The sequence below is a fragment of the Pyrus communis genome, chromosome 5 (assembly GCF_963583255.1).
Source record: "Pyrus communis chromosome 5, drPyrComm1.1, whole genome shotgun sequence".
Lineage (NCBI taxonomy): Eukaryota > Viridiplantae > Streptophyta > Magnoliopsida > Rosales > Rosaceae > Pyrus > Pyrus communis.
The window spans coordinates 22913753-22928098 of NC_084807.1; the positions used below are offsets into that span (position 1 = coordinate 22913753).

The 14346-nt window shown below is 36.6% G+C and overlaps 2 protein-coding genes across 2 annotated transcripts; both read right to left on the reverse strand.

Annotated features, from left to right (window-relative positions):
- Window positions 1-1132: 1132 nt before the first annotated feature.
- Window positions 1133-1594, reverse strand: LOC137734847 (histone H4-like). The gene has a single exon (XM_068474147.1). It carries the CDS (start codon window positions 1540-1542, stop codon window positions 1231-1233), a length of 312 nt encoding a protein of 103 aa, XP_068330248.1. The 5' UTR covers window positions 1543-1594; the 3' UTR covers window positions 1133-1230.
- Window positions 1595-7755: 6161 nt separating this feature from the next.
- LOC137733177 (probable LRR receptor-like serine/threonine-protein kinase At3g47570) lies at window positions 7756-11095 on the reverse strand. The gene is made up of 2 exons (XM_068472336.1): window positions 8320-11095; window positions 7756-8202 (listed from the first exon to the last, which is right to left on the reverse strand). Exons 1-2 carry the CDS (start codon window positions 11093-11095, stop codon window positions 7781-7783), a joined length of 3198 nt encoding a protein of 1065 aa, XP_068328437.1. The 3' UTR covers window positions 7756-7780.
- Between the last annotated feature and the right edge of the window lie 3251 nt (window positions 11096-14346).

Sequence of the window (14346 nt, forward strand, 5' to 3'; positions counted from 1 at the left end):
CACTTCCCCGTAAAGTACTTTCCGATTGCTAAAGAGCAAGTCGGTGCACTGATAATTTTATTACACATCCTAAGAACAAAGAGGCAAACCTACTCATACATCAACTCCACATCACGTGGGGATTAGCTGTGTGAACAAAAGCCTACAAAAGAACATAAAGGCTGACAGAAAGGGTAGCCGGGTATGAATTTGAACCAACCCTAGAGCCAATTAAGGTGCTCGACCGCATTGTCCTAAGAAAGCATGCAAGTAAACTTGCACGAATGTCACCTCATTGCCATGATTAGCCAAAAGGCAAAGAATGAATAGCAAGTCAAATCTATGCATTCAGTGCATCAAATGCAAATGAAATAATAGGTTTGAGTCCAAAGACTAAAGGCTTAAAGAAGAGCCTACACAAGGAGGATGAGTTCCTTCAAGGGGTGGGAGGAATTAGGAGAGAACATATTTTGTTACGCTAAGCACTATTTATGACCTTATACAATTATACTCAATGCATTCAAGAGACTACAATGAATGTAACCCTACCTTTTAGGTGAACTACTATATATCCTAGTGTTTATTCTACTAGCAATATTTTTCATCAACAAGAAGAATAAAGAACAATTTCCCAATGACCCTTAACTTAAAAATTATTTCTATTTTCTCTCCATATATTTTAATTACTAGAATCAAAATTCCTAATCTTCTTTGAATTTCTTTTGCTTCTTGAATTTTATTTGTACTTACCTCTTAAGTAGACTATAGATAAGCAATGAATGAAAATAACCAATGTAAAAGATGACTTTTTTGGTAATAATAAGCCATTAAAACAATTTGCAAGCAACCATTTATCACAATAATAAAAAGATATTAAACCTTACGTGATAACATGAATTTAAATCTCATCAATGATTAATTTAATAAAACCTATCATTTAACCAAAAAATTAAAATTAAAATAGGCAATTAACACAATTTAAAAGATTAGAGGGCACAAAGTTGAGAGAAGAAAATAAAGAGTTCACATGTCTAATCTGTACCGACAAACAGCACTTTCTCATAGAAGCACATGTTAAAAAACAGAAATGATTCAGATCGCGATTGAAAACTACAAGCCACCAACCACGGAGTGCTACTTGCAAAGTCCAAACAAACAAAGGATACTTTCAATTTCCAAACTTTAGCGACAAATTACAACCCGAATCTGAGATTCGGACCCGTTCGAAACCCGATATCCCAATTTACAAAATTACCCCCCGAATCCGTACAGGGTCCTACCCTGCCTCTTGAGAGCGTAGACGACGTCCATTGCGGTCACCGTCTTCCGCCGCGCGTGCTCGGTGTAGGTCACGGCGTCGCGGATCACATTCTCCAAGAAGATCTTAAGAACGCCTCTGGTCTCCTCGTAGATGAGGCCACTGATTCTCTTCACGCCGCCTCTTCTGGCCAGTCTCCGAATTGCCGGCTTGGTGATTCCCTGAATGTTGTCGCGGAGGACCTTACGGTGCCGTTTCGCTCCGCCCTTGCCCAGCCCCTTGCCTCCCTTTCCGCGGCCTGTCATTGTCGTGTCTTAAGGTGTCGTTTCGGAAGATAGATTTTGGTGAGAGTGGAAAGATTGTGGTGGGTTGCGATTAATGGGGAAAGTGTATTTATAGCGGGGGGCGGGTGAGGAGGTCGATCCGGGGCTTTGGGTTTGGGTGATTTTGAGACGTTGATGAACTGAAGATCGACGGTGGGAGTTGATTGGGTTATGAGTGACGCGGATCGTGGTTTTGTTTTGTGGCGGGATTTGAATCGTGGTATTTGGAAAATTTAAAAGGAGTTTCCCGCTACTTTAAATTGCTTGCCAAATATTGTGGCGGTGGGCCTAAAAATTTCGTGTATTATAGAAACCTTCTAAATTCGTTTGAAATGATTAAGATGCAATGCTAGTGTGACTATGTAAGTTACTAATTATATGTTTATTTATTAGGAATTAATCAAGGGTTTCGAAATAGTATAACAAGAAGTGCTTCGGAATTAAATGCTTCGACTCAGACTCGTTCTGAAAAAGATAGCAAAAAATATTTTTGGAATAAGGAAAACCGTGGTTAAATGTAGTCCTAAACATTGATGTTTTATACTGTCTACATATGCTTTGAAGGAGAAAAACCACAGTTAAGTGTACTCTTCTATAATACACGAAATGTAATAACTGCAATACTATTAATTTGTGGTGTAATGCTAGGGAGATTGGTTTGGTTACTGTTGTTCTTAGGGCTGGTTTGATATTTATGTGCTTTAAAAAAAAAAACTGTTTTTGCTGTGCTGTGAAAATAAGCTCATTTTTGCTGTTTCACGTTTTCAGCTTTTTTCACCCAAAACTGTGAAAATAAGTTGTTTTTAAGTGTTTACCAAACATTTTTTTGAGCTCAGTTTTTTTATACTCACTTTTTATAAAAGCACCTAAGTACCAAACCACTAAATTTACAAACTAAATGATGTGTCACCAATAGAAAATAAGCAGGCTTATTAACATTTAAGTAATAATTAAATCATCAACTTTCATATCATTTAGTTTACAAAATTTAGTCTATAAATTTAGCTCCCTAACATTACTCTAATTAAATTATCTATTATGTGGCTTAACCGAACTCATTCATATCATTGTATTAAAATTAAAAAAAAAAATCCCATGCCTAGGAGGATATACAAGTCATATTAATGAATAACACCCTTACCCTCTTCGCACCAAAACAGCCGCGAGGTTGGATAACCAAAAGATGCGAAAGTTCGATCCATGGCCGGTGTTCTTCGAGCGCAATGGCGTAGCCATCCACAAGGCTAAGGTGGTCTGTAGTCCAGAGAGATTTTCTGTAAGGATAATGATATTCATGCATTCATTTTTACTTCTTACATATTTCTCTTGATTGTCGGTTATTCGGATCAAATGAATTGAAAATGATCACTGGCAAAATATTAATAAGGCTATGTTGGAAGTAAAAATGAGTTTGTGAATAAATCTATTCTTTCGTAAAGTCATGCTTATAGCCTACTCAATTTCAATATAGATTGTTTTTTAATGTATATTTAGTAGAGGAGAAGTAGTAAATAATATGTTTTATGCTAAAAATTATAAATTAATTCTATATCCAATCCCCTTTTATCCTATTCTTTAAAGAAAAAAGATCATCTACCCTATGTAATTTAGCCTTTATGCTTCTTACTCAAGAAAAGAAACATAAGTTCTTTAAATCCACAATTAAATCCCTATCTCCAAAATTCTTAACTTTCCATTGCAATTTTCCAATGAATGTCACCTTTGGTACATTCTTAATCTCTTTATTTACTTATTCTTGATTTAATTAGTAGGTTAATTATTCATATAGTCCTTGAATTTATCGGTTAAGATTATGATTTTGAGAATAGTTTATATTATATTGTTGTTTTTTTATATTGATAATTTTATATAAGCAAAAAAATAAACATATGATTTTATAGTATTATTTTCAGCTAGCCCATCCAAGAAAAAAATCATGGCTCCGCCCTTGTTCAAGCGTGAATGGAATCAGAACTGGCCGTTCCTGGTCGGTTTCGCTATCACCGGCACGCTCATCACCAAGTTCTCTCTCGATCTTACCGGTACTCCATCCCTCCCTTTCTCTATCTATATCTCTGAATATTTACGCATCTGTAGATACACACACACACACATATGTATTTGCATATGAATATACGTTTCAGTTAGGTAGATTTTGTTTGGGTTGATTTGGAGGCTGTACAAATTTTGCAGAGGAGGACGCAAAAGATTCTCCGTTCGTGCAGAGGCATAAGAAGTACGCATCTCAAATCCCCATTCTCTTGAAAAATTTCAAACCTAATTTGAGTTAATTATAATTAATGTCTCAACCAGTCATTGATCCAAAATCTGACAATCCCTGCTAGTTAATTTGTAATTTGCTTTTTCACTGATTTTCTCAGTTGCTTGTAATGTGGATTTTGATTGGCTGATTATAGAATTTAAATGTGGTTTTTTTATTTAACAAAGAAGAAGTGTGATTATTTAGGACTGTTTGATAACCATTTAGTTTTTTATTTAGGAACTATTTGATAACCATTTAGTTTTTAGTTTGGGAAATTTGGTCCTGTATAGAATTATAACCCGTTTATTTTTTTTTCTTAGAAAAACACCAATTAAGCTTTAGATGTAATCAGATTTGTTTTGAAAAAAAATATAAAAAAAACTAATGAAAGGGGCTTGAAAACTTTAAGTTTTAACGATAAAGACAAAATAAAGGGTAAAGTGAATAATATCATGATTGACTTTTTAGTGTAAAAATGTGGTTTTTCATTAAAATAAACAGTATTGTGAGCTTTTTATTAAAACTTCAAAAAAAAAAAACATTAAAAACAAAATAAGAGAGACATTCGAGAAACCCAACATAGAAGGTCGGTTCCAAAGAGTGGGTGTTTGAGAGTGATGTACTCTAATGTTCCACTGCTACCCAATAAACCTAACAACAAATTTAAGATCAACGCAAAAACCAGCAATTATGCGTTTGATGTAGTAATCACTTGGTTCAATTGCCTCTGAGTATAGAGAAGTGTAGTGGTAGTGTTTCAACAATTGGAATAGAGATGAAGAGTTAAAAGAAACAAACACTGGAGCTCCATAGGTAGGAGAAGGAGAGAGAGTTTCGACAAATGGGTAATTAAGTCTTTTTAACTTCAATTTTGGCTAATTTTATAAGAATTAGAAAAGATAGACTATATTTCATTAGATGGTTCTCAAAATGGTTATACTTCCAAATTTCCTTTTTGGTTTTTAGTTTTCACTTTTTAAAAGAAAAAAAAAAACTTAAAACTGAAATCTTGTTTGGTAACTTTTTCAGATGAAAATTGAAAACCAAAAAATAAAGACTTATCAAATTTTATTGAAAACTCAATAGAGTAGTTTTCAGTTTTTATTTCTTTGAAAACTGAAAGTAGTTACAAGCACAATTTCAGTTTTTAGTTTGCAAAAAAGTGAAAACAAAAACTTAAAATGAAATGGTTATTAAACGACGTTTTTTTTTTTTGAACAAACGATATTATCTATATTAAAAAGGTTTTCGTGTCATTTTAAGCTATTTTTAGCCCTATAATCCTTCGTCCGGGTCGGTTGGAGATGACCTAATTTATATTTTGAAATGAACCCCATAGACATTAATTTAATTGATAAGTTCCACATAAATATTTTCATATTTCAAAATGGGAAAGGGATCCTCTCTGGATCTCTTCCTCCTAATCCACCAAATCAAGGAATTCGGGGCATTTGACGGTATTGGACTGTTAGGTAATTAGGTGTAAGATTAGAATTTAATTAATGATAATTAAGTTTACATGAGAGGGTAGTTGTAATCTCAGTCATGATCCTGATTATGTTCCCATGCATGTGATGTGATGCCTAAAAACAATGATCTTGACTAAGTATTATGATACAATTGATTGAAAATTTAAAAAAAAATATTTCAACTAATTATATTATGACATTTTACATTGAACTCGTAGATGAGATTCTTGTCTGTAACAAATATATGCTCGTATTAGTATTGTTGTCATCTGAACACAGATATTTATCTGATTATCAACGTTCATCAGCTTAATTGTCTTAAGCTTATGATTAACACATCACATTTTCTCAACAGTAAAGCTACATAGCAGCAACTATCATTTAGCTTCTGATTTTCGGTCTTGCACAACGAATTTCTACACCGGGAAACGCATTTTGTGTATGAATGCAGATCCCTGGTGACATCCTGCATTTTCTAGCTATGCTTTGGTGATTCTTCCGAGCATGCGAGACCGATCCCCAGGAGCGAAAGGTATGCACTTCCTCACAAATTGATTAATTTCACTTGTGTTCACGTAGTTTGCTTTGGTGATTCTGCCGCCTCAGTTTCTCCATTGATGTGGTTTGCTTCCTTTCCTTTTGCTGCAGGCACTTTCTCTTCAACAGCGGCGAGGAGAGCAGGATCCACAATCTGCTTCTGGAGATTGAAGCTGTTTATGTCCCCTTGTCTTGATGGTTCATCACCAATTACGTACTCTGTATCTCATGAAACAATCAAGTCTGTAAGTTCGCTGTGGACTAGTTACAAAATTGGAACATTACGTCTGTAATACGCTAACTTTTACTTTTTGTAAATTAAGGGTCCTTCTAATAGCGATTTCGTGTTTAGTTTTTAGTTTTCTTTTACCCTGTTTTTCTACCTCTTCAATAACTTATCTGTCTAGGTAGAAATTTGAGAAATTGTGAAGTGTGCTACTTTGATTTAGAGGGGAGTCCGCGGTGGCTGAAATGAGTCCTTCTAATAGCCGGTGGTTCCCGTTATTCCAACTGTGCTACTTTGATTTAGAGGGGAGTCCGCGGTGGCTGAAATGAGTCTTGATAACCCAAAGTATTTGAAGCTGAGAAGCATGCGAAAATCGAGCTGGGATTGTCCTAGAGAATTTGTTTCCACCAATGCCAATTTGTTGGAGATTAGGCATGTTGAGGCCAATGTCAGGTGGATAATGCCCTCAAGTGCATTGCCTATTTCCTCTGGAACGTTTCCCACCATAATGTTATATGCCAAGGAAAGTTGTGTAACTGATGAAAGATTCCCCAAGGAAGAAGGGATGCCTCCTGTCAGATTGTTTGTGCCAAGATTAAGCGTCAAAAGCTTTGCCAACGAGCCAAGCTCCTATGGTATATTGCCCATGAGACGGTTTGATCTCAAACTTATGATGCTCAATTCAGAGCAGTATGTCAAGTTGACTGGAATTTCCCCTCCAAAATGTTATCACTGAGATTGCGGTGCTGCAGTCGGAACAGATGACCAATTTGCTGTGGCACCTTGCCCGATAAGCTGTTGTTTCGAAGGTTGATGAACCTAAGAAATGAGAGGTTTCCAATGTGAGGTGGTATGGTTCCTTGCAAAACAGGGCCTTGCAGGTTCAAGGATCCTACTCTTTGATGCCTCCTTCTGCAAGAACTCCATACCAGTTACACAAGTGAAAGGAGTCATTACATGAGTTCAAGAATCCGCATCGATTAGCGGATATGGATCCTCTAAATTTGAGTAAAGCCAATCGATCAGTTTCGTTTCTGAATGGATTTCCAGAAGTGGTATATTGAAAAAGTTTCATAACAAAGAGAAGGGTCGTCACAAAAAGGTATATAGGCCGAACGGAGCATAAGCTCGGACCATGAAGATCCATTATTCAGTAAGCAGAAGCAGGAATTCTGACGATAAAATTATGCAGACTACGAGTTGTAGGACGATGAACAGACTTTCTTAACCATCACGGCCAAGGCGCTCTGGTTGCTGGACGATTACTGGACTTCTTAACACCATGATAACTAGTTAACCCTTCAACACCATGACCAATGGGAAAAAATAAATGATGCATTAAACTTCCAAGAATAAGAACTAAATTATGTTTTTATTTATTTATTTGTATTCAAACTTCAAATCTCAATGCTGCTTTCTTTGAAACTGTTCTTACCGTTGACAGTTGACACAAAGAGGAAATAGATGACATGTTCTGTTGCTGTTAACTAGGATTTGAAAGCTACTCTCCAACTGGTGGTAAGAAAAGAAAAGGACAAACTGCTGATGCATGTTTAAAAGAATGAATCTGAAGGGAACAAAGATACTGCAGGTAAGAAGTCCAATTTCAGCTGAAAATTATTCTCTTTTATTCTAGTTTTATTTTACAATACAACAGTCTTCGTTTCTGCGAATTCTGAGAATGTAACTCAGTGCTTGAACAAACACAGTTGTTTTACGTGCTGCTTAGGCCGTGATCATATGATTTCTACGAATCGAGGTTCCAGTTAGTACATCCCTTGCTAGGCATAATCCTTCTACAACATGTCCAATATCCATCCGCTCTCTCGGCAAATCTGCAGAACAAGCAACTCCTATCCTGGCCATGATAACCAAGCACTTCCTAACTCTTTGCCTTTGATCATCTTGAACCTGATTCCTACCGTTGGATGCAATACTATGAGTGCTGCTTTCTTTTATTTGAAGAAGTACCGGATCACATATTTCTTCTACAAGTTCAGGCAAAGCTATCCGAACAAAGTTGTGCAGGTTCAGATCATCTTTGAACATCTCATCTGTAAGCCTTTTTCCAGTAAGCATCTCTAACAGTAGGATTCCGTAGCTATACACGTCTCCATATGTTGAAACCTCGTTTCCCATGCCATACTCTATAGATTTTTTTTCCGCACATAAACATATGGATCATACTGTTAAAAACTGAAATAAATGAAAAATTAATGTTCTTGTACATGTCAGAAAGAGGTTGAAGCAACAATGCATCTTACCTGGGGCGATATAGCCTATCGAGCTATTTATGACATTGGCAGTGCTTCTTTGTGAAGGAAGTGAACACGAAGCATCCGGGAGGTACCTTGCTAAACCAAAATCAGCAACACGGGCAGTCATGTCGCCTTCCAAGAGAACGTTGCTGGGCTTCAAATCGCAATGAACAATTGGCATGTGAGAGTGGTTGTGCAAATAATTCAGAGCATTAGCTATGTCGATGGCAATGTTTACCCTCTGAGTAAGGTTCAAACGCCCCTGCACAATCGGTGCCCCAGGTAGTCTATGAGCTGAAAAATGTAGCCACTCTTCTAGATTTCCATTCGTCATGAATTCATAAACCAAAGCTATGAAATCATTCCCTTGAAAATCGATACTTACGCACACGGTCTGTAGTTTGACAAGATTTCGGTGCCTAATATATTTCAAGGTTTCACATTCAACCATAAAACTCTCTCTTGAACGATGAGCACTGAGTACTTTCACTGCAACAATTCTTTCTTCCTGATTGAGAATTCCCCTGTACACAGACCCAAAGCTACCAGCACCAATCAAATTCCGAGAAGAGAACCCATTAGTTGCTTTGAGGAGATCTCCGTATGAAACTTTCAAGAGTGAAACATCCCATGATGATCCTAAAGTTAACTTCGATCTCGCTTTGCTTGATAGATAAAGAAGCACAAAGCGCAATGCTTTTCTGGCTGGATAAAGAAGGATGAAGCACAATAGTAAGATAACTCCAATACCGATCCCACAAGCAATTGAGATAAGTACTTTTTGCCATAGAAATATATCTTGCTTATTGTTGGAGTTGCTGGAGTTGCATATGGGCAATTGTAACTCAGGTATACCTCCACAAAGCCGTATGTTTCCCTTGATATAAAATGCAGTTCTATTTGTGAAAATTCCTTCCGTTGGTACTGCACCTTCAAGATCATTATGTGATAGGTTCAAGTTCTGCAAGAAACGGAAACTCCCCAAATAGTTGGGAATTCCGCCAGACAAGTTGTTACGAGAGAGGTCCAAATTTTCAATCCCTCTTAGAGTACTCAAGGATTGAGGAATTGTTCCCTGAAACAAGTTTCCACTAAGATACAGACTTCTCAAACCCATGCATCTCCCTAAAATTCCTGGGACTTCACCAGATAACACGTTTGCGGAAAGATCCAAGGTGTCAAGTGAATCCATGTTGCCTACTTCCAAGGGAATGGATCCGGTAAGTTGGTTTCTGGATAGGTCCAGATCCACAACATGTGTCAAGGCTGACAAAACTTGTAGTGGAATGGGACCGCTAAGATTATTTTGAGAAAGATGCAAGCCTATCAAACGCCAGCAATTACCAAGACCTTGCGGTGTGCGTCCTTGTAAGAAATTGGACATGAGATCTAATACTTCTAGTGAAGATAGATTGCCTATTGAAGGTGGGATAGTACCTGACAGCTCATTGTGATCCAAATACAAATAAACTAGTTTATCTAGTTTAGAAATTGAGCTTGGTATAGGGCCTCTCAATAGGTTTTCCTCAAAGTGTAAGCTCCCCAAGTTGACGAAATTTCCAATCTCAGAAGGAATGCTTCCGCGTATCTGATTCCACCCCATTTCCATTGCCTCGAGCTTTATTGAGAGATTGCTGACAGATTCAGGTAGCACTCCTCCAAAATGATTGGAACTGATGTCCAAATGCTCTAAATTGGTGCAATTAACCAGAGAAGAGAGAAAGTCCAAGTCACCTATCTCATTATTTCCAAGATTGTTAGCATCTATTTCTAACCGGAACAGATTGGACATCCTTGCCAGGCTAGGTATTCTTCCGGTAAACTTATTTTCTGAGATTCCAAATATTGCAAGGTTGGATGCATTGGAGATTGTAGTTGGTATTGGTCCAGTGAATTGGTTGAAATGGAAGCGAAAATCTTCGAGGTTGGGGAATATAGTGTGGCCCAAGCCAGGAGGAAGAGTTCCATCAAGTTGGTTTTGAACCACCGAAATGATTGTAATAGAAGAGAGGTTGTATATGGATGGAGGGATGGTACCTGTCAAATAATTTGACCCCAATGAAATAAATTTTAAACTTTTCAACTGGCCAAGGCTATTTGGAATACCTCCCTGCAGATTATTTTGTGCCGCAGATAGCACCTGAAGAGAAGAAAGATTCCCAAACGAAGATGGGATTTTCCCACTAAAACTATTCCTGCCTAAAAGAAGTACCTCAAGCTTCGCCAATGACCCAATTTCAGTTGAAAGTTCGCCACTAAGAGCGTTGCCATATAAGGCAAGGTAACGGAGGTTAGAGCAACGTGATACGTTGAATGGAATATGACCACTGAAGGAGTTGTTTTGAAGGTGTAGTTGTTGCAACCGGAACAAACGACCAATTTCTGGAGGGATGGTGCCACTGAAGCTATTGTTTGGGAGGTATAACTCTCTCAAAAAGCTTAAGTTTCCAATGTGGGGGGATAGCGACCCTACCAGCCGGCTTGATTGATGGTCAAGCACCATGACTCTCTTGTGTCTGCGGCCGCAGGTAATACCATGCCAGTAATAGAAATGTAGGGATGAACTCCAGGAGCTCAGGATTCCGAGTGGATCGTTTGTGATTTCAGCTTTAAAGGCAAGCAAGGACAGCCTATCCACCTCATTTCCTACTAGAAGCGAAGAAGAGGCAGAGGTAAAAAGAAAGAGTTGCACGAAAATAAACCAAGTAGTGAGGAGGATACCTGGGAACTCCATTGCGGCCGCAAAACAAGGATCAAGTTTTGAAGCAGAAGTGATATGCATGAACAGAAACAAAACTAAAACTTGCAGCAAATGTGGGTGTCGATGAAAAATATTGTAACTTGACGCAAAGACTTAGAAAGTTAAAGGTAACAGCAGGAGTAGACTTTGGAGTCCAAATTAGTTAAAGTTAAAGTTCACACTGGTTGATGCTAAAGTTAAAGTTAAAGTTCACACTGGTTGATGCTATTTGTTCAAACTAGGCTGAAGATGTTTTTTCCATCTTGAATAACAACTCTTATAGTTCACAATGGTTGATGCTATTCGTAGAACTCATAGTACTTTTTGGACGTATGAGTCCAAACACCTTCACTTGTTTAAGAACTCCCCCTCACACTATCTTCCGAGACCCATCTATAAACCCTGCAAAGAGTTTCATTTTTTTTTCGAGTCCAAGCCCTACCTTTCATTGCAATGTGGCCATTTGAAAATTATTGCAAAAATTGAAGGAAAAATTATTGCAAGAAGCAGGAGAATAGAATGTGAATAATTGAAATAAAATGAAGTAAGATAGTATGAAATTGTAAAAATTATATGAGAAATGATGTAGGAATGACTTAGTTATTTATAGGAAAAAAATTATAATTTTTTATTATTTTCAAAAAAAAATTTGTCCGCAAAAAAAAAAAAAAAAAAAAATTTGAAATCTAACGGTAACCTAGCGTCAACATGATGCCAGATAGCCATTGACATTAGGTAGCCGTTCGAGTTCAAAATTTAGGTCAGCCCGGGGCTGGCTAGCTCATTTGGGCCAACCGGTTGGCCTAATTTGGTGGTTTTGGCCCGGTGGGGCCCATGAGCCTTTGGCCTAGCCCTCGGTTGGAGATGGTTTTCGTGTCATTTCAAGCTACTTTTAGTCCTATAACCCTTTGGGCGGGTCGGTTGGAGATGACTTAAGACCACCACCAAGCCTTCTCATTGCTTCAACAAGTTGCCCTCTCAACCTTTGTGACACCAAACGGCTTCCTACTGCGATGACACACTCCCTATATGGTCCAACAGAATCCTCTTCGGATCCTTTTGGTGAAGATCCTAATGATCCGTAAATCATGTCCGTTCATCGTACATTATGCGGTCAGTTTTTGTCATGTATTGTTTGTATTTAATTTTAAATAAAAATATTTAAAATAATTTCTGACCGCAAGATGTACGATGAACGAATATGATTTACGAATCTTCGAAATCCTCACAAAGAGGATCTGGTGAGGATCCAAATTCCTAGTAATGTATAAAAAAAAATCTTATACCATGTTTACTGAGTCATGATCATAATTGAGTTGATGTGAAACTATAGTCTAAATTCGTTAAAGTTGTCCATCAAATAATTTGGCATCGAAATATGTGATATACTAACTTAAATAATCTATTTACTAATTTTCCATCGTTGAAATGAAAACCAATTTGACTAGTAAATTGCCTAATAAGAATACTACTCCGGACCAAGAGTCTAATTCCTTTAAAATCAGGAGTTGAATTCTTTAGTTTGTAAAGCCTCCATGTGTATAGATTTCTCCATAATTAATAAATAAATTATTAATTTACAGTTAACTATAATTTCTCACTAAATTATGGATTAATAAACAAATCGAGAGAAGTTAGAAATATTAATCAAAATTCTGTCATTCTATATTACGGTTTGGTGGTATTCCTCTTCACTTGTAAAGTGAGAGGTCTTAGTTTGAATCTCGTAAATGGTGAATTTGATACCAAATTAGGCTATCTACTATGTGGCTTAGCCGAACTCCTTTCTATTTTTAATGTAAAATATATCGTTTTATTAAAATAAAAAAAAAATAAAAAAAAACCAAAAATTCCAAGCCTAGGAGGATATACAAGTCAATTTCTTACTAACACTCTTACCCTCGCTTGGCACCAAAACAGCCGCGAGGATAACCAAGAATCCAATCCCTGCTATTTGGTTAGAGATAATCAAAAGATGCACACACATATGTATTTGCATATGAATATACGTCTCAGTTAGGTAGATTTTGTTTGGATTGATTTGGAGGCGGTACAAATTTTGCAGAGGAGGACGCAAAAAATTATCCGTTCGTGCAGAGGCATAAGAAGTACGCATCTCAAATCCCCATTCTCTTGAAAAATTTCAAACCTAATTTGAGTTAATTATAATTAATGTCTCAACCAGTCATTGATCCAAAATCTGACAACCTCTGCTAGTTAATTTGTAATTTGTTTTTTCACTGATTTTCTCAGTTGCTTGTAATGTGGATTTTGATTGGCTGATTATAGAATTTAAATGTGGTTTTTTTATTTAACAAAGAAGAAGTGTGATTATTTAATAATCATTTAGTTTTTAATTTGTGGTTTTGGTTTTTAATTTTCACTTTTAAAAAAAAAAAAAACTTAAAATTGAAATCTTGTTTGGTAACTTTTTCACATGAAAACTGAAAACCAAAAATAATGATTTGTCAAATTTTATTGAAAACTCAATAGAGTGTTATCAGTTTTTATTTCTTTGAAAACTGAAAGTAGTTACAAATCAAGATTTCAGTTTTTAATTTGCAAAAAAGCGAATACAAAAACTGAAAATGAAATGGTTATTAAACAACGCATTTTTTTTTAACAAATGATATTATCTACATTGGGAGGGGTGAACTTAAGCCTCACTATGGGCTAGCAATAATGTGGTTCAAATTCGTCTTTGGCGAGATTCGAACCTAAGACTTCCCACTTACAAGTGAAAAGGAATACTACTAAACCGTAGTACTAAGTGGCCAACGACGCCTTAATAATTGAGGTTGAATTTCTGAACGACAACGTTTCGTCAGCATTGATATTTCGTGGTCTTGGGCAATATATGGAAATTGAATCAAGTTTCTTAATCGTTTCAAGGAGTCATCCATGTTCGCGTTAGCACAGTGGATAAATGCAGTCGGGACTGCTATCATATGAATTGAACAAAACTTAAAGAGTATATTGGATCAGTATGTTTCTTATGTGAGCGTGCGATTAGTGAATTTGGTAGAGTTAGATAATCAGGAGTGCTTGAGTTCTATATTTGATTTGCCCTTTTAGTTGGTCAATCAATTCGTAGTTGTTAATATTTGTCTGAGTTCTCGTAGATAGATCTATAGATTTCATGATAACAAAAGCAAGAAATCAAGTTTAGCCCTAGTTTGGTACTGAGATAATTCTGAAAAAAATAGCTTTAAAAAAAAGCGGAAGCTTTTTTATGTTTGGTAAACATTCAGCTTCAGTTTTTTTCACAGTTTTGGGTGAAAAAAAGCCAAAAA